At 60.5% G+C, this 24,933-nt stretch overlaps 1 protein-coding gene across 10 annotated transcripts in view; it reads right to left on the bottom strand.

Moving 5' to 3' along the window:
• Window positions 1-23,254, bottom strand: part of SH3BP2 (SH3 domain binding protein 2) — a 42,728-nt gene extending 19,474 nt beyond the window's left edge. For 2 of the 10 annotated variants that reach the window (XM_074039275.1, XM_005554326.4), the window contains exons 1-2: window positions 23,201-23,254; window positions 6,496-6,546 (exon numbers count right to left, since the gene is read on the bottom strand). Coding sequence is in view for 5 of the 10 variants with exons in the window: in XM_045393162.3 (XP_045249097.2) it covers window positions 6,496-6,546; window positions 15,686-15,729 (95 nt within the window). In the remaining 5 variants the exon portion in view is untranslated. Of the gene's footprint in view, window positions 1-3,924; window positions 4,112-4,502; window positions 4,590-6,495; window positions 6,547-15,685; window positions 15,902-16,815; window positions 16,920-23,200 lie in introns of those variants that run through there. The other 8 variants (XM_074039276.1, XM_005554327.4, XM_045393164.2 and 5 more) reach the window with 7 other exon arrangements.
• Between the last annotated feature and the right edge of the window lie 1,679 nt (window positions 23,255-24,933).

The raw sequence follows: 24,933 nt of genomic DNA, 5'->3' as shown, positions 1-24,933 counted from the left end.
CCAGCATAGAATCAACATGCACACCATTCCCATCACTGCTCAGTGCTAAACCTCTAGGGCCTCCTCATGCCAAACTGGCCCTCCCTGATTCAGTCACTCCTGCCCTCTACCTTCTGTGCTCCTATGCCAGCCGGACCCTATGGCTCCAGTTGCCTGAATCGAGCAAGCACCCACTTGCAGGCCTCAGCCCATGCTGTTGCCACAGCCTAAAGTTGAAATTGAACTAACCCAGCCCTCAAAAGTTGGCTCAAAAGAACACAGCTCCTTCACAAATTTCCAGAAAATAGAAGAGGAGGGGAACTCATTCTATGAGGCCAGCATTATCCCAATACCAAAATCAGACAAAGACATCACAAGTAAACTACAAACCAATATCCCTTATGGATATAGACATAAACATCCTCAACAAAATACTAGCAAACTGAATCCTGCAACATATAAAAGGGATTCTACACCAAGACCAAGTGGAATTTATCCCAGGAATGCAAGGATGGTTTAATATTCAAAACAATGAATGTAATACACCATATCAATAGAATAAAGGACAACCACATGATTTTGACAGATGAAGAAAAAGTGTTTGACAAAATTCAACACTCTTCCATGATAAGAACAGTCAACAAACCAGGAATAGGAGGGAACTTCCTCAGTCTGATAAACGGATCTGTGAAAAACCCAAAGCTAACATACCTAGTGGTAAAAGACTGAAAGCTTTGCCCCCAAGAACAGGAACAACTAAAGAATGTCTGCTTTACTTCTATTCAGCATAGTACTGGAGATTTTGACCAGAGTAATTAGGCAATAAAAAGAAATAAAAGGCATCTGGAATGGAAAGAAAGAAGTGCGATTAGTCACCGATTAGATTATTTTACATACAGAATATTCCAAGGAATCCACTTAAAAATTATTAGAATAGCCAGGCGCAATTCTGTGAGGGGCTCGTTCCTGCCTGGCTGCTGTCCTGCTGTGGGCAGGATGAAGCCTCCTAGGTGATCATCAGCTGACCCTGGGCAGGAGGGCAGGTCATGACAAGGTCAGGTCATGTGGCACCCTCACCTCCCCTAGGAATTCCTCACTTCAGGGATAGACACTGACACCCGCAGCCCCTCTCCAGAGGAGGGACCATTCAAGGGGAAACCCACCCCTGCCACCCTACTAGCCTCTGCCCCACCTGTCCCTGCCATGTGCCAGGGGATGGTACCTGCCCAGGAGCCCAGTGCCAGTCCAGGCTGAAAGCAGAAAGGGGAAGTGTCGGCTGAGGCTGAGAGTGACGATGGGCCATGGAGGCCGTGGTGACCATACTACTCTTGGGGAATCTCTGCCCAGCTCACAAACTCCAGCTCCACTTGTGCTCGGGAAAGCCAAGGGCCATCCCCAAGGAGCACCCACACTCCTAGTTGGCCAGGACTCCCTGGCTGCACTTCTCAGTGCCCAGCCCCTCTTCCAGGGACCTGATGGTTAAATTCCATTCATTCATTCCAGGGGACTCCACAGGCCTACTTCCCAGCTCTCTGGGTGCTTCAGTCCCTTCCTCTGTAGAGGCAGACACCCTGGTGGGGACCTGTCACCATGCTTCTGCGGTGTCGGCTGAGTTAACATGGGCAGGAGCTGTGAGGGAGAGTGCCAAAGACCTGGGTTCACATCCTCCCCGGGGCCCTTCTTCCACTGAGCTCCCACCTCCTCCAATGAATGTAAAGTGGGTATGGAGGAGTCCACTCTCAGAGTCCCCTAACACCTCTGCAGCTGCTCTCTGGGGCAGGGCTCTGGAGACACATGGGCCAGCGTTGGGTGGCCAGAGCTGGTGGTAGCTGCTGGGCTCCATGAGCCCTTCCAGAAAGTATGTGATCTTTGCGTGTGTGCACACGTGGGGATATGCATTTGAGCTTGTATACTTGTGCGTGTGTGTGTGTGTGTGCGCGCGCACGTGCACATTAGGGAAGGCGGGGCACCTGGGATACACTCTCCAGGTCTCTGTTTCTGTGCTTATCTCCCTACTTTCTCTCAAAGTTGCAATTGGTTCAGATGACCCAAAGGCCTGAGGCTCCTGGTGTCGGGGGCAGAGCAGGCAGGTAAAAAGTGCTCAGTCCCACAGAGACACTCCATCAGGTTCCACTTAATGCAGGCTCTGTGGCTCCCACCACCCTGGGGCCCCATGAGCCCTGAGGCGTGTGTGGTCATGACCCGTGCAGGCCCTCATGTGTGCTGTGTCTCTGCACACCCAGTTAATGTCACAGGTGGTGCACTCACACAGGACGGCACATGAGCTGCACGGCTTGCTTGCACACGGGTGTGAGCCCCTGCATGAGAGCAGGGTGGGGGCTCTGGAAGGCTGGGCTCCTGCAGGATCTTCCTGGCTGTGGTGAGGGAGCCAGCACCTCATGTGACCGTAGGGTCAAGGACTTACTGTTAGTGGTGACGAGGTTGGCCCCATTTGTGGGAGTCAGAGGGCAAGTTGGGGCTGGGGAGCCAGCCCAAAGGGAGAAGATACCAGGTTACCCTGTGCACTTTTTCACACACTCATATATGCGCATGCTGTCACACTCACGCATGTACACTTAACACTCACACCATCCATACTCACATATACATGCGCTCATTCTCCCACAGGCCCACTCGCTCTCATACGTTCTCATACACACTCATGCACTCACATGTCTACTCATACGTGCACACTCACACCCATATGTATACTAATATACACATTCATCACACTCATGCACATGCAAGCACCCATTTACACACACACAGACTCCAAACACCAACAAGACCTGTCATGTGCCGTCTTCAGCATCTCAGTGTCCTGCAGCCTTCGTACAGAATCATCACCACACTCCCAGCTGCCAGGGCCCAGTGCCAAGCTGCACCTCACACCCACTAAATCACCCAGGGTCCACCTGAGCTCAATACTTTACTTCTATTTTGCAGACTCGGGTATAGAGGCTGGGAGAGGATCAGGCCTTGTGCCAAGTGCACTGGGCACTCCCTGTGGGCCAAGCTCCGTGCTTCTCAGCGATCGCCTCATCATCCAACACCTTGAGCTTCAAACCAGAGTCCTCCCTAAGTCACTGACGAAGAAACTTGGCCAAAGTCACACAGCCAGTAAATGGTGGCTCATGCACCACCCCTGGCCCAGCACAGCCACTGGCCCAGCTTGGCGCACAGTGGGTGGCCAGTGGTGGGGGTGGGATGCGCAGATGGGGCGGCTTCCACCACGGAGCCCTGGCTGCCCTGCCTCCCCACAGCTGTTTGCTCTTCCCTTTCAGTTTCCCTCGTTTCCTTCCTCTTCCCAGAATCTTTCTCTGTTAACATAATCAAAACCAAAATTTTCCCGTAAAGGCCTAGTAACCAGCTACGCCGGAGAAGCACTGCCGGCTAGGGGAAGGTTCCTGAGCACAGCCCCAGCCCGGCAGTCCCTGAGGTCCCTGTGGGTCCTCCACAATGCACCAGGTTTCGGAGCATGGCACTCCCCAGATGGGCAGCAGGGACCTTGTGCAGCTCTCTCTGTCCCCCACACACAGAAACACACACTCTCACACACAACATGTGTGTACTTAGGACCCAAACACCAAGGCCACCCTGCAGGCTGTATCCCAGGAAGTTCCCAGACCCGGGCCCCACCCCAACAGGCTGGCCCCTGCCTCCCTATCGGCTGCACGTGACGGGGATGGGTGAGGGGTGTTCTCACATCACATTCCCTCTCTGGGCTCCCCCTGTGCCTGTCCAGCTCAGGGGCCACTCAAGCCAGACAGAGATCACTCTCCTCAGAGCCTGTTGCCTTTTGCAGGCCCAGGGCCAGCTCCTGTGGGCCCCCATGGCCAGCCCCAAGGAAGGCTTTGGCTCCAACGTGGGGCCCCCTTACTGGTTCTTCAGGTGCTAGACCAGTGCCGCCTCCCGAGCCCCCAGGCCTGGGGCCGCCCCACTGACCTGATGGTGCTGACCCAACACATGGCCGTCCGTCCTCGTGACCTGCTCGGGGCCGGTGTCCTGAGGCCCAGGGAGGCCATGCAGCTCAGGGGCCACCAGCCCAGGCAATCTGCATCTCCCAGACATGTGAGGCCTGACGCGCCTGGCTGCCCCACAGCTGTGCCTACAGCTCACTCCTACTGCATCTGAGGCCTGTGGCCGCCAGTGCTTCCTCCCCACCCGGGACTTCCTGTTCCCTGCTCCCTGGGCAGCACCAAGTAGCTGGCACTTCCTGCCTTCTGCCCCGGGAGGTCCTGAAAGCTGCCTAGGGCCCAGAGTTGCCCCTCATCCACAATCCGGGTTTTAGCCCCTGCCTTCCACTGCTCCTGCCCTCCCATCCTGTGGTCAGAGACCAGGGCTGCCTGGCTCCAGCACAAGGCCAGCTGCACCCCTGGGAGGAAGCTCCCTGCTGCCTCCCCCCACGGCCACCTCTGCATACTCGGCTTCTCCCTAGCAAACCATGAAACAGCTTGCACCCTGGGTGTCAGGCCCAGCACAGAGCAGCATTTACAGCACACACAGGGATGGGGTCACCTTACCAGCACGCTCCTCCTGCCAGGGCAGCCACTGCCTCCTGCTCTGCCATCTGAGGCCACACAGAGGGCTGTTATGTCTTGCACCCGGTTCTGTGAATTTCAAGGTGGCCACCTCTGTGCCCTTTGACACCAAGGGACTGAGGAACTAGGCCTGGGCTCCGGCACTTCTCAATTCCCACCCCACCCTCAGTGTTTTCGTGTCCCCGCACCCACACCAGCTCTGCTGATATCTGGTTTGCTAGAAAGCACATTATGGCTGAGTGGCAAAGCACGCTCCCGTACTCACCGGCCCTTGCCCCAGGGCCTGCTCAGAATCCCACTCCTCCCAGGGCTGCTCTGCTCCCACCAAGCTCGGTGCCCTGTCCAGGCCCAGAGCCGGGAAGGGGGAATGGGGATTCTACCCACTGGGTGCTGAGTGCCCTGCCTCTCCTCCCAGAACTTGCCCAGGGAGGACAGGACCCCTGGGCAGAGGCAGCTGGAGAAAGGGGCTTTCTGGGGCCTGGGACCACCCTCACAGCAGGATTTGAGGGTGACAGAGGCCACAGAGCACAGGGCCACAAAGTTGCAGGGGCCTCATCTTGCCCACCAGGCTTCCTAGGGCACGGGCCCCCTGAATCCAGGCTCCCAACAAACCCTGGACCCCAGCCCCATAACCAGCTGTGCAGGTCCCAAGCTGTCCCATAGGCCTAAGTGTCAGGTCAAAAAGGGCAGCTCCCAGGCTAAGAAGCCTCCGTCTCCCCAGGTGTCTCTGCAGCCCCAGCCCTACTGCCAAGGCCGCCCTAGAGGACCATTTGGGCTGCAGACTTCCCGCTGTCTCCTAGAGGGTGAGGAGCTTGGGCTTTTAGGCCTGGGGCCTCCTTAGCATGGGCACAGCCCATGCACAGCCACCCTGGCATCCCCAGCCTGCGCCAGCTCAGTCCCCTCAGGTGGCCAAAGGCAGACCACACCTTCAGCAAAACGCTCGCCACATCAGGCAGACAGACAGAGGGCAGCGAGGGGGGCACGGACAGAGGGGGGTCTCTTCCCATTCTCCTTCCTCCTTGCAGCAGGGTTGAGATCAAACAGCAGGTGAGGAACTCCTGGGCCACGGCCCAGCCTGGACGATGAGGCAGGCAGTTCTCAGACAAAGTCAGGGCTGCAGGGTCCAGAGGAGGAGCCAGGCCCTGTGGGTGCTGGACTGGGGAACCCTCCCAGAGGAGGGGCCCAGCTTTGATGGAGGAAGAAGGGTTTGCTGGAAGGGGACGGGGTGAGGGAGCCACAGGAGGAAGGGGCTTGGGGTGAGCAACCCCAGGGTTGGGAGGAATCCACAGGCAATGAGGTGGCCAACGCACAGCTTCGGGGAGACAACCCGTGAGGATAAGGACCCAGAGGCAGCGAGCGCTCTCAGGAACACGCCACCCCTCACTGGACAGGCAAATGCAAGAGCGAACAAGGCCTGAGCTGGAAGCAGGGGCCAGGCTCGCCCCTGCCCTTGCTCCGCCAAAAGCCCCACACTCATCATAAACTCAGCAAGGCGGAAGCGAGCAAAAGCCCCACCCACCCTGGCCCAGGCCCATCCCCTGCAACCCTGGTCCGGTGCTGTGATGCTACAGGGGGATGCCACAGAAGGAAGCTGGAGCTGGAAGTCCTGGGCTGCGGGGTGACCTCTGCAGACCCCTCCTCTCTGGGCCTTAGCTTCTCCAATTGCTCTCTCACCTCCCCTTCATCCCTGCGGCATACGACACTACCGTTCGTATTCCTAAACACAGGCCATTCTCCCCTCCTCAACCGTGGCCACTCCTTGACTTTTACCCTGTGCCGGTAACCATGGAGATGACCCCATGCCTGCATCCAGGCAGGGGGTGTGTGCCGTGGGGCCTGGCTGGGGCCGCCTCACTGGGCAGCCCTGGTGTCCCTCTCCATCCTTCCCAAGTCGCAGGTGCTCCCCTGCCCTGAGCTGGTGCCTCAAACTGCCAGGCTTGAGGACTTCCCACCATGCCAGACACAGGGCACTTACCAGGATGAGTGGGAGCCAGCTGGCAGGGCAGGCAGAGGGCCAAGGGTCAGCCTGAAAAAAAAGAGGGAGTGTTCACTGGATTCTGGAGGCCTTCAGCCCACTCAGGCACCCAGCACAGTGGGTGGTGTCTGCAGCCACCATGGAGCTGGCCCTGCCCTGGCACCTCCTGCCTCACAGCCCCTGCCTCATCTCAAGGCTCACAGCCCAAGAGGACAGTCCTGTTGCCATCTGCATCTCTGGGATTCAGAGAGGAAGCTAGGGAACAGTGGCATGGGAACTGGCACCCAGGGACCCTGTACCCAGCCTGGTGCCTGCTTGCCGCCTTCAGGAGAGGCTCAGGTGCTGAACACGTCAAGGAGGGTCTACCGAGCTCAGGGAGGGCACTGAGCCCAGGGGAGGGAGGGAGGGCACTGAGCTGGGGGAAGGTGGACACTGAGCCCAGGGGAGGGAGGGAGGACACTGAGCCTGGGGGAAGGTGGACACTGAGCCCAGGGGAGGGAAGGAGGGCACTGAGCCTGGAGGAAGGTGGGCACCCCCACAGGGGAAAATCTCAAGCTCTCAAAATAAGATGTTTTACATGATCCCCTCCCATAGGGCCTGGGTCCACTCTGCAGCCAGCCCTGGGACCCTCCCAGACTCTCCCCAGCCAGAAGCCCCTTCCCTCCCTGCCCCATTCTGATTGCTGTCCTGTGATGTGGGACCGGGAGGATTCCCGGGAACTCGGACTGGGCACTACCCAACTGGGGCAGAGGGAGAGGGCACCCTACAAAGCAGGAGCCTGCCTGGGGTCACATGGTGTAGTGGGCTGAATGGTGGCCCCCAAAAGCTTTGTCCACATCCTAATCCCCAGAACCTGTGAACACCTTATTTGGAAAAAGGATCTTAGATGTAATTAAGTTAAGCAGCACATACTGGATTGACCAGTGGGCCCTAAACCCAATGGCAACTGTCCCGTAAGAGATGGAGTAGGAGAAGATGCCTGGAAAGGACCGTGTAAGGATGGAAAAGAGGCTGGAGGGATGTGGCCACACGCCAAGGGCACCAAGGATCGCCGGCCACCGGCAGAAACTGGGTGGGGAGGAAGGGGCTTCCCCAGCGTCACCGGGGCAAGGCGGCCCTGTAGGCCCCTCCGCTTTGGACTTCTGGCCTCCGGAACCGTGAGAGAGCACATTTCTGTTGTTTTCAGGCCCCTCGTGTGTGGAGCTTTGTTAGGGCAGCCCAGGAAATGAATCCACACAGAGACTCACCTGAGTCCTTCCCCAGGATGACCTGCAGACTCCACTTAGTCTGACCCCCAGTGTGGGTGTGCCTGTCAGGGAGAAGCAGGCTCCACAAGGCTGTGACCACAGCTTTGTGGGCTCGCCTCCGCGGATGCCCACAGCCTCCTGAAGGCTAGGCTCTCCACCTCCCACCCTCCTGCACACAGGGTCCACCAGCCTCACCTGCCACACCTGACCCACCCCCACCAGGCTTGCTGACCCCACCTCCTGGCCTCACGTTCACCCCTTTGGCCTGCCCTTCCTTGGCTCAGGCCAAATCCACCATGGTGCAGCGGCAACGTTGGTTCCCTGTCCAAGTGGACGGGGTGTGGCGCCTGCTTTCCCTTCCTGCCCTGGGCCCCCGACACTGGACCTGTCATGCACTTGCCCCATCCTGTTACCTGCAGTCACCTCCACATGGAAACTAAATGCTCCCTCATCCTTTGAGGACGGAACCATCTAGAACCTTGCCCCCTTCTCTGAAATCTCCAAGTCAATGGCACAGTTCTGCCACCAGCATCACCCCATGTGTCCCTGGCACTCCCCACGGGTCCAAGTCCCACTGAATCCCCAAGGCCCAGGTAGGCACCTGGCCCATGGCAGGACCCAAAAGAAGAACAGACAAACAGATGAGTTCACTGTCATGTCCACACATGAGGCCAGACCCAGACCCTAGCAAGGTTGTAAGCAGTACATTCTTCAGAGGTTAGAGTGAAGAAATTGTGACTTAGTGCTAATCGGACTCTCAGCAAGAGAGGTTTTCAAAGAACTGGTGTGCAGCACGGCCGCAGCTGAGGCCCTTCCACACCCCTGGACCTCTGCCCAGTGAGACAAGCTGCTGGCCAGCCCTGGGCACGCACGTGAGGCTGCTCACTGCAAAACAGAGAAAGCCTGGTGCACTGGAGTTAGCAGCGTTCCCAGAAGACACAGTGTGATGGGGGCTCAGAGGCCCCAGGGGCTTCGCAGAGCGGTGCAGTGTGGAGGCAGAGTCAGGCCACTCCTGCTTGCGACGGACAGAGGGAATTAAGAAAAGCGCAGGCAAGGGCCCCATAGGCACAGCTGCCCGCATGGTACCTGGGCTTCAGAGGGCAAGGCCAAGCTGTTGGTGGATGCTTGGCCCTCAAGCTCTGTCCTCAGAGGGAAGCTGCAATGTTCTCACATCCCCGAATGCCCCACTGGGCCTTCCTCTCCCAAGCCTGGTGTCTCTGTCCCCAGCAAGGGTTCTTGAGATGGGCATGGGAGTCAGGACTGCCCAGGGGCCTCCACACCTGGGAGAGGGCTGCCCTAGGCGGAGCTTTGGCCTGGCCAGGCGGGGGCAGCACACTGGCTGGAGGCAGGAGGCCAGGGCAGCTTCCAGGCCGAGGGTGGTGAGGCTGTGGTGAGGGTGAAGTGGGGCTGGGGACAGTGAGGTGAGGCGAGGCGAGGTGGGTCTGGGGCAAGCCACGGCTGGCACTGCTGCTCCCCTGGAGCCACTCTCCGGTCTCAAACCACAAGCAGCAGAGGCGGCTCAGGATTCACACTTCAGTTCTTCATAAACACTGACGAGTTTCCACCTTTTAATCACTTGAGAAAAAATTCTCCAGAGTCCTGATGTGTGAGGTGGGCCGGGTCCACCACCCCGAGCTCCTGGCTCCCACCCAAGGCTGGGGCCCACCTCCTCCCCGCCCTACCTCGCCTCTCCTGGCCTGAAAGGGTTCACTGTCCCCCACCGCAGCCAGCCTGGGCACCCTATGCCCCAGCCCTGCAGGGTCCTGAGGGCGGCAGTCCTGCCCCACCCAGTGGCTCCCGCCCAAGAGGGCCGCTCCACGCATGTGACCTTGGCAGGCAGAATAGAGCCATGGTCAGCCTGCAGGCTTTGGTGGGAACAAGCCTGGTGCAGTCCCCTCCTCCTGGCCTTGTGGCCCACTCTCAGCCTCAGTTTCCTCCCCTGAGCAGTGGGGGTGGGGCAGCTGGCTGCTGGGCTCGCTCTGGCGTCAAGGGAAGGGAGGAACCGCCCTGCTCGCGTCCCGCTGTGCCTGCCCTTCGTGCCTGCGGGCCTGGCCTCCAGAACACGCATCTCCCTACAGCCCTTGGCACAGACAGAGCCACATTCCCAGTGCCACACCCTTCCCTCTCTGAGCCTTGGCAGCAGTGGTGCCCTCCACCTGGAACGCAACCCTCTCCAACTCCTCTGCCAAGCCCTTGCCCCCTGGCCCCTCATCTAGACCACACTCCCCTGGTCTGGACCCCCACCCACAGGCCCTGGCCCTTCTCCCACACAGACTCAGTCCATGGCAGGGCCCCCGCTCCTCAGAGAGGTGGCCCCCACTCGGCACCCCCTGATGCTGTGGCATTTTCAGTGTGTCTGTTGTCCATCTGCCCCTCCCCAGACACCAGCTCTGTGGGGAGAGATCTCTGCATGTCCGTCCCCCATGCCCTTGGCGCCTGAACAGTGCCCAGCATGACGTTGGCACCAGGTGCCTCCTGTAGCATGAATAGACCTTGTCCACACCCCAGCTGGCTGGAACCCCTACTATCCATGGGGCCTAGTTCACGGGCTTATGTGCTGAATTACACCATCTAGCCAGCCCCAGGCACCCCACTTCTTCCATCTCAGGGGACCCCTGGCTGTAGGAGGGAGGCACTCCAGGGGCTCTGCACCCACCAAGTGCAGCCTGGGCCCCCAGGGTGACCTCCCAGCCCCAGCATCCTCATCTACAGGCAAGGACAGCAGCATTCACTGAGCAGAGCAGCTGTGGCTGGGACACCCCACGCCCACACCAGCTGGCTGCTGACCCTCCAGGCCCGGGGGGTGTGCTTAGGTGGGAAATCTGCCGGGCACCTTCCTTATCTAGAGGAAGCAGAAGCAGAGGGCTCCCGCCAGCCAGACCCTCCTGGGATGCCTGGGACGCCTGGGCCACGGGCACAGTGGGTGTGAAGGTTGGGGGTGCTTCCCTGACCACGGTCACCTCTTGTGATAGGAGGGCTAGGCCGCTGGACCAGGAGAGGTGCAGAGAGCCCCCAAGGAAATGTCCACTGTGTTCCGAGTGTGCCAGCTCCGTGCCCACTCATGCACTAGCTACGTACCCACTCCATCACCAACTGCTTGTTTCGTTCTCCTGATTAGGACCTCAAGGCTGAGTGAGCTAAAACGCTCGACCACCCAGCCAGTGTGGCTAGTGTCACCCAGAGCCTGGGGCCACCTGGCCCACCCCTACCACACAACCTGAGGGTGTCCCAAAAGCCTTATGGCCCTGGCAGGGCCCCTACCAGACATTTCCTGCTGAGCCTGGGTCTGGGGCGGGAAGAAGTAGAGGAAAAGCCCCAGGCCCACTCTCAGAAGGAAACCCACCACCCTCAAGGACAGTGGGGGTGGGCCCTGGCCTCTGTGGAGGGCGCAGGGCTCTGGGCAGGAGGCCAGGGGACACAGGGTGGACCACGCCATGTGGGGTACAGGGAGGAAGCTACCATAGGGCCCAGCTCAGCAGGACAGGAAGGCCTGGGGAAGCAGGGACTCCAGCCCACCCTTGAGGAGTTAGGAGCTGCTTCTGTTTTCAACTGATCCCAACGGCCCCCGGGGAGGCTGGTTGGGAAGCTCTCCCAGGCCACAGCCCCCTTTTGGGTCCCGCTCGATGCTGCTAGTTCCCTTGAAGAAACAGTGATCTGGTGCTCACCCTGGAGAAAACTCTGGCAAAGAAGCAGAGCCTCAGTCGTCAGTGTCCCAGGAGTAACTGGGGCAGTCCCAGGGCCTGCTCCATGCAGGACTCAGTGCTAAGGCTGCACAGAGGGCGGAGTCCACGCATCCACAGAGGCTCGGATGAGGAACAGGAGCAGGCGGTGCTGGGACAGAAGGAGACCCCCAGAGAGTTGCAGTGGAACCCACCAGGCAGCTGAGGAAACCAAGAGCAGGAAACCGAGGCCAGAGAATGGTGGAAGGTAGCCCACCTATTCACTGGGCTTGGCTGGAGTCATGGTGGGGCTGGTCAGACGGACCCTGTCTCTCTTACACAGTGTCACTCCACTCGGCCTGAAGTCTCGTGATACTGGGCACAGGGGAAGCACTCAGGGCACTGCGCCTACAGGCAAATGCCACACCCTGCACCCGGGATCCAAGCTGCTGTTACCCTCTGTCTGGGCTCCCAATCTGCTGGGGAGGCAGCCACCTCTGACTCACATCCTTGTGACATCTGTTCCACCCAGACACGTTGACACATCCGCCAGCGTCCTGGGAGCAACCTTCCACATGAGTTAGCCAAGCATGGGATTACATGGAGAGTGTCTCAGACAGAGCACAGCTTGTGCAAAGGCCCTGGGGTTGCAGGTAAGAGAAGGCACACACCTTCAGACATGAGAGACAGAGATGGGTCCTAGTTAGAATCGCCAGTCCAGCACACATGCCCAGGTGAGGCAGACAGCATCTCACACCTTCCCTGGGCTGAGCTCCTGGGCACCGTTCACGCCTGGGCTCCAGTCCCAGCCTTGCTCCCTTAAGCTGGAGACTGGCGGCAAGTCACTTCACTCCCTGAGCCTTGCATCCCCCTCCCCCTCTGCGCTTATTAGCAACAGGACTCTGAGGACCAAACCAGACCATTCCCAAGGCCATAGGCACTTGGCCCAGCACTGGGTCCCTAGGCCCTGCAAGTGGAGAGCACCCTGCTTATCCCAGATCCCAGCACCATGGTGAGGTGACAAAGGAACAGAGTGGGGATGCCGAGGCCATGGGGCTCGTGCTGGGGCAGGATGCAGTAGGGGCACCAGTCAGAGAAACCCAGCCCCACTACTCCTGCCCAGAGCCAACGGGAGAGGTCAGGAGCCACCATGACGGGCACCCTGTGTGGCACCTGTCTAAGCCCTACGAGGTAGGCCTTGGGACCTGTAGCAGTAAGTGGCCTGAGCCTCCTGCATCATCTGTCCCTGTTACTTATCACTGTGGTACTTTTTGTACCATGGTGGCCTTGGTGGCCTCCCTCAGACCACACGAAACCATGAAGCTTCTGCACACACCTCGGGCTCAGCCCAGGCACTTTACGGTATTTCATCTGGACAAGCTCCTGGGTCGGGGCAAAGGACACCGGGGCCCAGGTGTGGCCCCCATCACGGCTCCTCTGTGCACCACTGGGGGTCCTCGGGTCCCTCGTTTACCCAGGAACCCCGTCACCATCTGTCAGCAGGTGCCACAGGCTGAGACCCACCAAGGCTGAGTCAGCACAACAGAGTCCCTTCCCTCTGTCCACTCATTTCAGCACTGGAGGGTTAGGTCCTTCTGCTGTCTTAATGCATTCGCTGTGATCCCTTTTCCCTAACGTTGCGTGTGTGTGTCTGTGTGTGTGTGTGTGTGTGTGTGTGTGTATTTTTTTTTTTTTTTTTTTTGAGACAGAGTCTCACTTTGGTGCTCAGGCTAGAATGCAGTGGCACGATCTTGGATCATTGCAACCTCTGTCTCCTCGGTTAAAGCACTTCTCCTGACTCAGCCTCCTATAGCTGGGATTACAGGCTCATACCACCATACCTGGCTAATTTTGTATTTTTAGTAGAGACAGGGTTTCACTATGTTGGCCAGGCTGGTCTTGAACTCCTGACCTCAGGTGATCTGCCCGCCTCAGCCTCCCAAAGTGCTGGGATTACAATTGTGAGTCACTGTGCCTGGCCCCTTTTTTTTGAGATAGGGTCTCACTCTGTCACTCAGGCTGGAGTGCAGTGGCACAATCTTTGCTAACTCCAACCTCTGCCTCCTGGGTTCAGGTGATTCTCCTGCCTCAGCCTCCCGAGTAGCTGGGATTACAAGCATGTGCCAACACACCTGGCTCATTTTTGTATTCTTGGTAGAGCCAGGGTTTCACCATGTTGGTCAGGCTGGTCTTGAACTCCTGACCTCAAGTGATCCGCCCACCTTGGCCTCCCAAAGTGCTGGGATTACAGGTGTGAACCACTACACCTGGCTAATATTTTTAAACTGTTTTCAAACATGGCTTTTTTCTTGGATGTTGTTAGTTTTTACTCTCTGGGTTATTTTATCCCCTCACCTTCTGCTTCTTGTCACTTTTTATTCCTTAGTAAATTTTAGGTTGGCCTCAGGAGGTTTCCCGTCTAGGCTGGGTCTTGTCCTTGCACTGGCTTCCTCCTGGGGCCACTCACAGGCCAGCATTGGTGGGCTCAAGGTGACAGGCCAGCCCCTCTGCTGGGGCTGCGGCAGGCAGCGGGGGTGGGAGAGCAGGCCACAGCCACTCCTGGGCCGGGGGCTCTGGCTGGATAGGGGCAGGGAGATGCAGGCAGACCCAGGAGCCAGAGGGAGGCCACACGAAGAGGTGTTCACAGAGGGGCGAAAAGAAGGAAGAAGGCGTGAGCCAGACCCTGGGTTGGGGAACCGAGAGCTGTGTGTTCCTCCTTAGCCTGGGAACCCCAGAGCCTCGGGGCCTGGGCAGGGGACGGGATGACTCATGCCCGCTGGCTCCTGTCCTCACCCTCAGCATGGCCCAGAGGGGGCCTGGGTGACCTGAACATTCCCAGGCCCCTCACAATGCTCCACTGTTCAGAGGCCCAGTGAGGACAAGGGTCTGGCGGTGGGCCCGGGCTGCCGGGAAAAGAGCCCAGCCCCCAGCCTCTCCCGCAGGCTCCCTGCACCCCTGCAGTCTGGCCCCCGTCCTCGGTCAAGACAGGCAGGGGCGGGGTCTGGATCAGGGTCTCCTCCTCTCCTCCTCTCCGCCCCTAACCACGAAACTGTCCTGCCTCCTTCCCAAGGCCAGGCCACCCACAACCCAGCCCCTTCCTCCCTCGGAGCCAGCCTGTCACAGGCTTTCTGCTGCAGCCTCAGCAGAAGTGGCTCTCAAAGACAGCCCTGCTCAGCCCCGGGGTTCAAGGCCACCCAGTGCTCTACCTCGCCGGACACCTCTCAGGCTGTTCCACGAGTTCCTCGTGCCGTTCCCCACCTGCAAACTCCTGCCTGGCCTTCTGCCCCAAGACACCCCCAATACCCCTACAGCTCCCTGGGGATGGCGCTCCAGGCCGGGTCCTTCCTCAGAGGAGTGGATGGCTCTAGTCAGGGCCCCCAACCACCACAGCCCTAGACCCGTGGGAGCCCCGAGGCCTGAGCTCTCCTGTCCGTCCAGCCTCCCTGCACCCACCCCTGGCACAGGAGCCCAAGAAAGCCTCCCCAGAGCCTGCAGGTGAAGTGCCACCTGGCCCGTCATCAGCCCAGTGTGGGGGTCACAGGACAAGCACCTCCATACTGCTACTGCTCGGGTAGCAGTAAGACTCTGGAGGTAGGCGTGCTTCTGGTGTCAGCAGAGCCTGTAAGCAAGCCCCCCGGTGTCTGCCCCTAAGGCCTCCTCCTGGATGGGGAGCAGCCACGGGGCAGGCTCAGGCAGCTCAGGCAGAGGCAGGCTGCACCGGGCAGGGAGGTGGCACAGCCCAGTGGACACTCTGGGGACACAGCCTCAGGAGTCACTTGGGGATGCCCTTTCCCTCCCCAGGGAGGCAGCTCTGGACCATGCCACTGTCTGCCAAAAAAACCAGCCAAGGAGGAGGGAGACTGAGCTGGGCACAGTCAGTACCACCAGGGCCAATGCCACCCCAATCTCACCAGTCTGCTTCTCCCTCCTCTGTCATCCCCAGTAGCCCCTGTGCAGGGGTCACCGACCCCAACCTGGTCATGTCAACCTCCTCCACTCCCACCCAGCCTTCCGCAGCCTCCATGAACCCACTTCTCTCTGTGGCAGCCCCCACCCTTCCCCAGACCCCGCCCAAGCTCCTCATGGTCTTCTTGTGGCTACTGCTGGGAGGGTGTGCTCGGCGGTGGCCTCCAGACCCCAGAGTAAGCTTGAAAACATAAGCCAGCCCCTGCTGGAAATCCTGCCAGGGCCTTGGGCCCCACCTCTCTGTCCCTCTCCCTTTTCGAAACCAGGGTGTCTTTCACACGGCCCGAGCCCTCAGCCTGGCCCTCCTCCTGCTCTCACCTCAAGGAGGCCCCCCGGGGGGATCCGTGATGCGCCCCTGGCATCTTTGGTGCTGCCTTTTCCCAGCTTCGTGCTGGAAGGGCCAGGACCCTGCCTGCAGCAAGGGCGACTTTGGGTAGGTCTTCGAGGGGGCCTGGCTGCCAAGTGGGTCCCCCCCTGCTTCTCAGGACCCCAGCCCTGGAACAGCTTCCCCCTTGGTGCCAGCTGGCAGGAACCCTGGCATGAGGCAGGGCCCGCTAGATCCTCTGCAGAGGTTGGGGGTGGGGGGTCCTTTCTCAATCTTCTTCCTTCCCCAGCAGCTTCCTGCCCCAGAGGCAGGCACAGCCACTCCAACCACAAAACTTCACCCTCCTGGTCACATCTTCAAGAAAATGGGAAGATTGATCTCAGAAAGCCCCTTCCCCAAGTAGCAAACCTTCCTGAAGCCAGCACCCAGGACCCCAGGACAGCTCAGGACTCAGAGGTGGCCACTGCCCCTCCCTCCACTTTACACACCCAGGGCCCCATCCCACCTCATTAGGCAGCTGCAACCCAGGGTCTGAAGCTGAGCAAGGTCCAGTCACAGTGAGGGTCCCGAGGGGAAGGCATTTCAGAGATTCCAGCCCCCTCCAGGGTCCTGAGTGGAAGGAGCTCCTCTGGTGGGGAGGAAGGAGCCACCTGTGGGGACAGGCAGCCAGCAGGGGCACGGCAGGAACAAAGTCCTGAGGCAGGGCGGGTATGGGTGGCGGGTGGAGGCTAGGGCTGGACTCCTGAGCGCCATTAGTCCTGGTCAGCCCAGAGGCCTCGATGACCTGACGCCGGCTTTGGAGACTCCGAAGCCCCGTGCTGCGTGGAGTTCCTGGGGGGCCACTCCCACACATCCTGCCCCAGCAGCTGGGTGGGCACCCCCTCACCCTCACACATCCCATGAGGTTGCACTTCCTGTCCCTGCCCTGCCCAGAGCAGGTGGAGGATGCCCAGGTCACACGGCCTGGCCTGGTGGAGCCCCCTGAGCCACCCAGCACCTATGTTCCTAGAGGTCTCAGCCTGGGAACGCCTGAGGCCACAGGAGGTGATGGCAACAGGAAGTCACTCCCCCCTGCTGGGGGATGCAGCCTCGTCATCTTCCCCTCCGCCCTGCTCAAACTCACCCTGCTCACCACTGATCTGCCTGCCAGGGCAGGCCCCAGCACTATCTGCCCAGCCATCAGCGGGCCGCCCGGGGCAGCGCCAGTCACTCGCCCCGCTGGAAAGGGGCTTCCCTTTCTGGCCTCAAGTAGGAGGAGAGGAAGCAGCTGGGGTCGGGTCAGGGAGGGGCGTTTCCGAGAGAGGAGATGAGTGCTGAGTTTCCTGGCCTGCCTCCTCTGGCTCCGAGCCTGGTCTCCACGCAGGGCTGTGTCCCCCCACCTGCCACTCGGGGCTCCCAGGCCAGCTTTTCTGGGCATTTCCCCATCGCCCTCCAAACAGTGACAAATCCGGCCTTTTGCTTGGACCTGCCTCAGGTACCAGCTCTTCGGGACCCAAAGCCCTAGGTGGCACAGGGAGGCCAGGCTAACTCCAATGTTGTGCCAACACACATGTTTAGGAAGAGCAGCTACGGAGAAAGAAAGCACTTTCGTTTAGGGAGAGGACAGGGGACACCGACTCGGCTTGGCGGCTCCTTCCTCACCAGGCCTTGGTCCCCCCATCTACCGCTACCAGGGCCACCGAGACCAGGCCCAGGAGTAGCTGGGTCCCTGCTGCCAGGTGGCAGGCAGCGGTGGCTGTCACAGTGCAGCCCACAGCGGGAAGGGAGGAGGCTCTGATGGAAACCTGAAGAGTTTCGTGGGAGGCCAAAGCACAACAGTCTGCTATTATCTGATTGAAAACTCCACCAACTGGGCAGCAGCTGCCAGGCTGACTGGTACATTAGGCTCCGATGTTCAGTAGAGAGTTAAACACAGGTGGGAAGGGTGACAAGCCAACTTCAAAGAGCCTGGCACAGCCCGCCCACTGCCCGTGCCACTTCCCTGCCCGGGAGTGGGAGGCTGGGAGAGCCCACACTCCCCTCACCCTTCCTCTGGGACAGGCCCACATGGGCACCACCAGGGCATGGGCACTCAGGCGCCCCTGAGTCTTTCTGAGTTTCCAGGCAGGAGGGGCAGGCGAACAGGTCACCACGGATGGGTCAACATGCATGGTGGCCATAGACCAGGTTGGGGGCTCAGGAAGGCACCCAGCTCAGGGTGGAGTTGGGGGTGGCCAGGGAGGGTACCCTGAGCACCAAGCAGGACAGACGCTTATGTCTTCAGTTGAAATTACTTCTAAGGGAGAGAGTGGCAAGGTGGGCCAGGCAGGACAGTTGCTACCCATGGGCACCTGCCAGCGCTCCTGCCCTCTGATCTGTGGCCTGTCTGCTCTGGCAGCGCGTGACCAGCCCAGGGCCCAGTACACAGGCACCCAGCATTGCATGAGCAGGGCCCGGGGCTGGGCAGCAGCCTTCTGAAGGAGGTCCACCACTGCCCCAGAGGCAGAGGCCAGGGTGGGTGGCAAAGGCGTGCCACTGCCCCAGACTCCCAAGGCTGAGACAAAGCCAAGGACCACCCAGCATTCCAGACTGGCCCCTGACCCCTTCCCACCTTGTCCAGGGGCAGCCAGTGGCAAGGGCCCACCCCTATGCCTGGCTCAGGACAATGGGCAGGGCTGCAGGGGCAGCCCAGGGCATGGGGACCCGGGGCCCTCAAATGCCACAGAAGAGCATCACTAGATTACAACACCCCTGGATTGAGGCTAAAGGAACTCCCCCAAACGTAGCTGCCCATCTGCACAGGGTCAAGGGCAGGGAGGCCCTAGCTGGTGCCTGGGGATCTGGCCTCCCATGAGTTAGACCTACTTTCTTTTTTTTTTTTTTTTTTTTTTTTTTTTGAGACGGAGTCTCGCTCTGTCGCCCAGGCTGGAGTGCAGTGGCGCAATCTCGGCTCACTGCAAGCTCCGCCTCCCGGGTTCACGCCATTCTCCTGCCTCAGCCTCCCAAGTAGCTGGGACTACAGGCGCCCGCCCCTGCGCCCGGCTAATTTTTTCTATTTTTAGTAGAGACGGGGTTTCGCCATGGTCTCGATCTCCTGACCTTGTGATCCGCCCACCTCGGCCTCCCAAAGTGCTGGGATTACAGGCGTGAGCCACCACGCCCGGCCGAGTTAGACCTACTTTCACCCCATTTCACAAGAAGGAAGCTGAAGCCCTTAGATGAAGCCTGCTCTGAGTCCAGAACTCAGATCCCCTCCGGTGCCTGGGAGAAGCTCTGTGCCGCCTCCCTTGGCCCCTGTCTCGCTGTCTCAGCCCCGTGTGCATGGCATGCAAGCTGCCTTCTTGAAGCTGTTGCCTGCCAGCCCGGCAGACCCTGGGGCGGGGACCTGGCCTCCCTCTGCAGGCTTGAGCAGACAGGCACCCCACACCCCACCCAGCTGCCTGGAGCAGGCTCAGCAGGCACGCAGTAAACATCTGATTCACAAGGAAGCAGAGGGCACTTCTTGGAATCAGCTCGGCTACAGGGATAGGGGTACGGATACCACGAGGGTGCTCTGCCAACTCCTCGGGGCTGCTCTGATCTCCCCAGGCCACTGATCCAGGTGGCCGAGCCCACATTCTTCCCAGAGGCCAGCTGGCAAAGATGGACCAGATGTGACTGGAATCCATGAAGAAAGGTCCAGTCACCTCTGGGTGTTGGGGCCAGCAGTTCCAGCATGATCTGTGATCGGGGGCCAGGAGGCCAAGCAGGGCTTGACCACTCTCATGGCCTTCAAAGTTACAGAGCCTGGGGAGAAGAGAGGAGGTTGGGGGAGGGCACCTTTCTCCCCTCCTGGGAGCCTGCACCACCTCGAGCTCCTCACCCTGAACTCCTGTCTGACCCAGGTCTCCACCCCCCCAAACCTGGGCACACGCTTCTCCCGCATCACCCTTGAAGGACGAGTGTCATCAGGGGGCCGGCACAGAACCCAAATCCAGCAGCGTAGCCCAGAGCCAGGGACTTCTGTCATCCCATTCTGCAGAATAGGAAACTGAGGGTCAGAAAGTACAGTTCACCTGCAAGGCTCAGGTCTCCTGGCTCGTGGCCGAGAGGCAGTCCCGTGCTCTTGGAACCATCCTATCTGCCCTCCTGTGCACAGGTCAAGGGGTGGTGAGGAGGGTTCCAGTGCCCCAGGGAGGGGGACCAGCCAGTGAGCCCGAAATGCTCCCTACCACCCCCTCTTGGACTTAGGCAACCCACACATGGGACTGTGTCCAGCCCCAGTGTCCAGAAAGGGCCACCAGAAGAATGCAGAGGCCTCCTGGGGAGGAGCCGACTATCCTGGAGGAAGGATTCCAGGATGTGCATGGCCCCTTCTCCTTGCCTCCCAGGCCCCTCCATGCCCTCACCACACCTGGCATGCATAGGCCACTCCTGTCAAACTGGTCTGCCACCCTTCCCACCGCCTGCCTTTGGCTCACACTGTACCTGCATGGCTGCCCGCCCGGCTCAGATCTCTCATCCTGACGGCACACCCTGTATTCATTGGCCCAAGGGGTGGGAGCCACCCCACTGCGCCTGGGGTAGGACAGCTCTCACCCTGTGGCAAATTCCTCGTCTTTTTCCTGGCAGCCTGCCCTTGTCCTCACCCGCCCAGGTTGCACAGTGATGGCCAAGTCACCCAGTTATTTTTTTTTTTTTTGAGACGGAGTCTGGCTCTGTCGCCCGGGCTGGAGTGCAGTGGCCGGATCTCAGCTCACTGCAAGCTCCGCCCCCCGGGTTTACGCCATTCTCCTGCCTCAGCCTCCCGAGTAGCTGGGACTACAGGCGCCCGCCGCCTCGCCCGGCTAGTTTTTTGTATTTTTTAGTAGAGACGGGGTTTCACCGTGTTAGCCAGGATGGTCTCGATCTCCTGACCTCGTGATCCGCCCGTCTTGGCCTCCCAAAGTGCTGGGATTACAGGCTTGAGCCACCGCGCCCGGCCAAGTTATTAAAGAACTATATATTCTGCCAGGCGTGGTGGCTCACGCCTGTAATCCCAGCACTTTGGGAGGAGGGCAGATCACAAGGTCAAGAGATCAAGACCATCTTGGCCAACATGGTGAAACCCCACCTCTACTAAAAATACAAATAAAATTAGCTGGGCATGGTGATGCATGCCTGTAGTCCCAGCTACTCGGGAGGCTGAGGCAGGAGAATCGCTTGAACCCAGGAGGCGGAGGTTGCAGTGAGCCGAGATTGAGTCACTGCACTCCAGCCTGGGTAACAGACTCCGTTTCAAAAAAAGAACCATATACTCGTGCCCATGGCTTACAGAGGCCAGATAGTGAGGAGGGCAGAGCCTGCCACACATAGTCACTGACCTGGGGTGTCTCCACAAGGGAGCTTTTGAGGGCAGAACCCAGGAAGACCCAGGGTCTACCCAACACTGGCCACTCCTGATGGACTTAGGCCTCTGCCTAATGTGGGCAGGAACCTGGGAGCATCGACCTTTACCCAGGCCTCTCCAGGCCAGGCCCTGTCCCCTCCCAAGCCAGGATATACAGCAGCCCTGAGGGCCAGGGAGAGCACTCACCCTCAGCGACCCACTGTCCCTGAATACCAAGCACATATCACCACCACCACCATCCCCCCACGGACACTCATAGCCACCCACCCAGTACAAAGTGCTTCACGGCCCTCAGGTCATGGATGAGAAAATGGAGGCATGGCAGGGGGAAGCCTCCTGGCCAGGATAACACAGCTGGAAACGTGGCATCCAAGTTCACACCCAAGACCCCAGCTGAGTTTGCGCCCTTCCTCCCTGCCCCTCAGGAACCAAGGCTGACCATCTCATCTCTCTGAGCCCCTGGACTTCCCGTCTGTGGGCCTGCTTGTGTGCGTGCGTCCCTGGGCGGTGGGGAGCTCGAGCTGACTCGGCAGGCTGCTTCCTCTGTCCATGTGGGCAGAAAGGGCCGAGGCAGGCCCAGAGCCTGCCCTCCCTCGGTCTGCCTCTCCAGGCCAGCTTCCTTGGTGGACTCCCCCATGACCCTGGAGGCCTGGGGACTCCCCAAAAGGCCAGGCCCCTTGTCAGCACCCCTCTCACCAGATGGCTCTGGCTATCAGTTCCTAGATACGGCTGCCTATCTGTCTTCCACTTGCCTGCCCCTCCAGGGTGTGCCCAACGCAGGGCACAGGGTCAGGCAATGGGAGTCTGGCGGGTGGCATGGAGAGGGTGCAGACAGAATCCTCACTCCCTTAGCCTCCTGTCCTGCCAGGAGTGGAAAGCTGGGAGTGGGGCCCTGAGGCTGGGCTCCAAGAGGGCCCTTCCAGGGTGTCTACGTAAAGGATGCAGTGGATGGAGTGGGAAGAACCAGGAGCGGGTGGAGCCCAGCCCCTCCTCTGGTCCCACAGGGCCTGAGTCAGTGAGGGGAGGGGCTTGCCCAGGCACATGGAGTTGGTGCAGGGCTGACCTGAACCCAGAGTCTTGCTTGGGTCAGGGGGAAGCCATCGGCCCTGCCTTCAGGCGGTTGTGGAAAGAATTCTACACATTTCATCACCGACCCATGTCACCTGCAGGGCCACACACGTGTCATCCAGGCAGGTTGTCCACCCCAGCAGCCCACATGGAGCACCTGCCCCTGGCCACAGCCAATTCGAAGGACTTAAGTGTGGTCACTAGACCAGGAGGCACAGCTGTCCCCAGTGTCAACAGATGAGCAAACTGAGGCACAGAGAGGGGACAGGAGGCGCTCACGGAGCACCAGCAGGAGGCTCCCCACAGCAGGGCTCAGGCCCTCAATGCCCCCAGGGAGCCGAGGCCCAGAGCAGCGGGAAAGTGCTGGGGTCCAGGGAGGCTGGCGCACAAGTGGAAGCGGCTGTCACCGCCCCCTAACTCCTCCAGTCCCTCTGCCATCCCTGAGATTCCCTGTTGCCCATAAGAGTCGCAGACGCCCGGCTATCAGTCACTCGCCCGTGAATCAGCGCCAGTGGACGGCTTTTCTCGCCCTACGTGAAGCGCGGCCGCTGCAGAGGGAAGGAAGTTTGGATTCCGGGAAGGGCGGAGAGCAAGTGCCCGCCGCAGTCTTTCAGTCTTGTGGGGCAGGGTCGCCTAAAGGGGCCCCGCGGCGGGGCGCGAAACAGACGCGTCGTACCGCCTCCCACCCCTGAGCCCCCGGCAAGGGACACCCGGCCCCCGCCCCGAAGCCGCGCTCCCTCGGGCAGTGCCCGCCGTGCCCAGGCTCCGTGCGTCCTTTGGCAACGACACGGAGGCCCCGGGGCCTGGGGGGGGGCCGCTGCGCACCGGAGACCCCCGAGACCCGCCGAGACCTGCCGGGACCCAGAGACTCCCCCGAGACCCCCGAGACCCAGAGACTCCCCCGAGACCCCGAGACCCGCCGAGACCCCCCAGACCGCCGAGACTTCTCCGAGACCCCAGAGACCCGCCGAGACCCCCCAGACCGCCGAGGCTCCCCAGACCGCCGAGACCCGCCGAGCCCCTTCCAGACGCCGAGACCATCCTCCCCCCGCGAGACCCCCGAGACCCTCCGAGAACCGCCGCCGAGGCTTACCCGCCGAGCGCTCTCCTGGCCCGCGGGCCCTGGGTCCAGGCGGCGGCTCGACTCGGCCGCCAGGCGCTCGCGCCCGCGGGGCCAGCCGCCCGCAGCTCCGTCCCGCCCGCGCCCGCCCAGTCCGCCCAGTCCGCCCTCCTCCTGGCCCCGCCCCGGGCCGGCCCCGCCCCTCCCCGGCCGGTCCCGCAGTCCTGGGGGTCCGAGTTGGCCGTGGGGCGGGGCGGGGACCTCAGGGTGGGCAGGGAACTGCACGTGGCCCCCGCGGCCCCGGGAGGAGGCTCCCGGGGGGCGAAGGCTGGCGTCGTCCCGGGCTTAGACGCCGGGTCCACAGTACGTGCTTAGTTCTTACCCGTGAGTGAGGTAGCATGTCTGTTCCTCCTGCGTGTCCCTCCCTGTGCCACCCCGGTGCCCAACGATCCAGGTGGAAGGGGTGCTGTCCACCCCCACCCAACCCCGTGGTCCTGATCTTGGGTGGCCCCACCCCTGCCTGGTGAGTGTGACTTAGGCCCAGGCCGAGACAGGAGCAGAGGAGGCGGAGGAGGGCTTGCTGGGCACCAGGGAACCTTGTCTTTGCTTCCAAATGGCCTCCAGGGTACTTTTCAAGCACTTCCCAAGGGGCCCTCGCCCCTTGGACCAGGTCTGAACCCCGGTGGCTCAGAGGTCGTCTTGGGGGCTGGGAGGCACAGGAGACCCGGTGCTTTACACTTGGCCTCCTGTGAGGCTCCCTTTCCTCCACCTCCACCATCACCCTCTCCCTAATAGTAGACCCAGATTCCTTGGTTTAAGGGCAGGGGAGAGAAGAGGAGGGGGCTTCCTCGGAGGAAATGGCTTCCCTGGGGAGCCCTCAGGGCCAGGTAGGTGGAGGGAGCTGTGGAGAGAGTGAAGGGGCTGGTGAGACCAAGCAGGGCCTGCAGAGCTTGAGGGCAAGCGTACCCCCCCCAGTGCAGGAGTCAACTGCTTGGGGCGTGGGGGGACTCCTCCCCATGAGGAGTGGGGACTGGACCCCAGGTCCCAGAGCCCAGGAAGCTGTGAGCAGAGGAAGGACGGTATCTTGCTGGGAACCCAAGGGAGCCGGGGGTGGGTGGTGGTGACCTGGCCCTGTCCAGGCAGGAGGCCGAGGTCTGACCCTCTGTGGTGAGCACAAGGGGCCAGAGTCCATCAGGTGCAATGACAGGGGCTGAATTGGCTGCTCCAAATCAGGCAGGGGCAGAGGTGCCCAGGGCTGGCCCTGCAGCAGGTGAAGGACTGGGTTTGGGTCCTACAGGTTGAAATACCCGGGGACCTCCAGGAGACATAGCCAGACCAAGTGGGTTCCCAGGGTTGCAGCTGGACGGAGCGAGGGCCAAGTCACTGTCCACCTGTCCCAGAGCTGCCCAACAATGGGTCTCAAGCCTCAGAAAGGGGATCCCTGACTGCAATAGCCCTCCTCCCTGATAGAGAGACACACTTGGGATCAGAGAGGTTAACTGGGGAAGGGAGTAAGTGGGAGGAGCCAGAAAACTAGGTGGCCAGGCCCTGAGCCCAGGCATAGAGGAGGAGCAGGTGCCTACCAGGAAGTGACCAGGACCAAGGCAGGGCCGCTGGAGAGAAGGGACAAAGCAGGGGATGGCAGAGGCAGGGGAGGGTATGGGAGAGTCTTCAGACAACAGGACCCCTTTTCCCCATCTGTGAAATGGAGGGGGTCTCTACTGGGGGGGCGGCAGGAGAAGTGGATGGGGCATGAGAGCAGGCAG

The sequence above is a fragment of the Macaca fascicularis genome, chromosome 5, assembly GCF_037993035.2.
Source record: "Macaca fascicularis isolate 582-1 chromosome 5, T2T-MFA8v1.1".
NCBI lineage: Eukaryota > Metazoa > Chordata > Mammalia > Primates > Cercopithecidae > Macaca > Macaca fascicularis.
The sequence above is the reverse complement of the archived record's forward strand: the minus strand, read 5'-3'. Positions and strand labels throughout refer to the sequence as shown.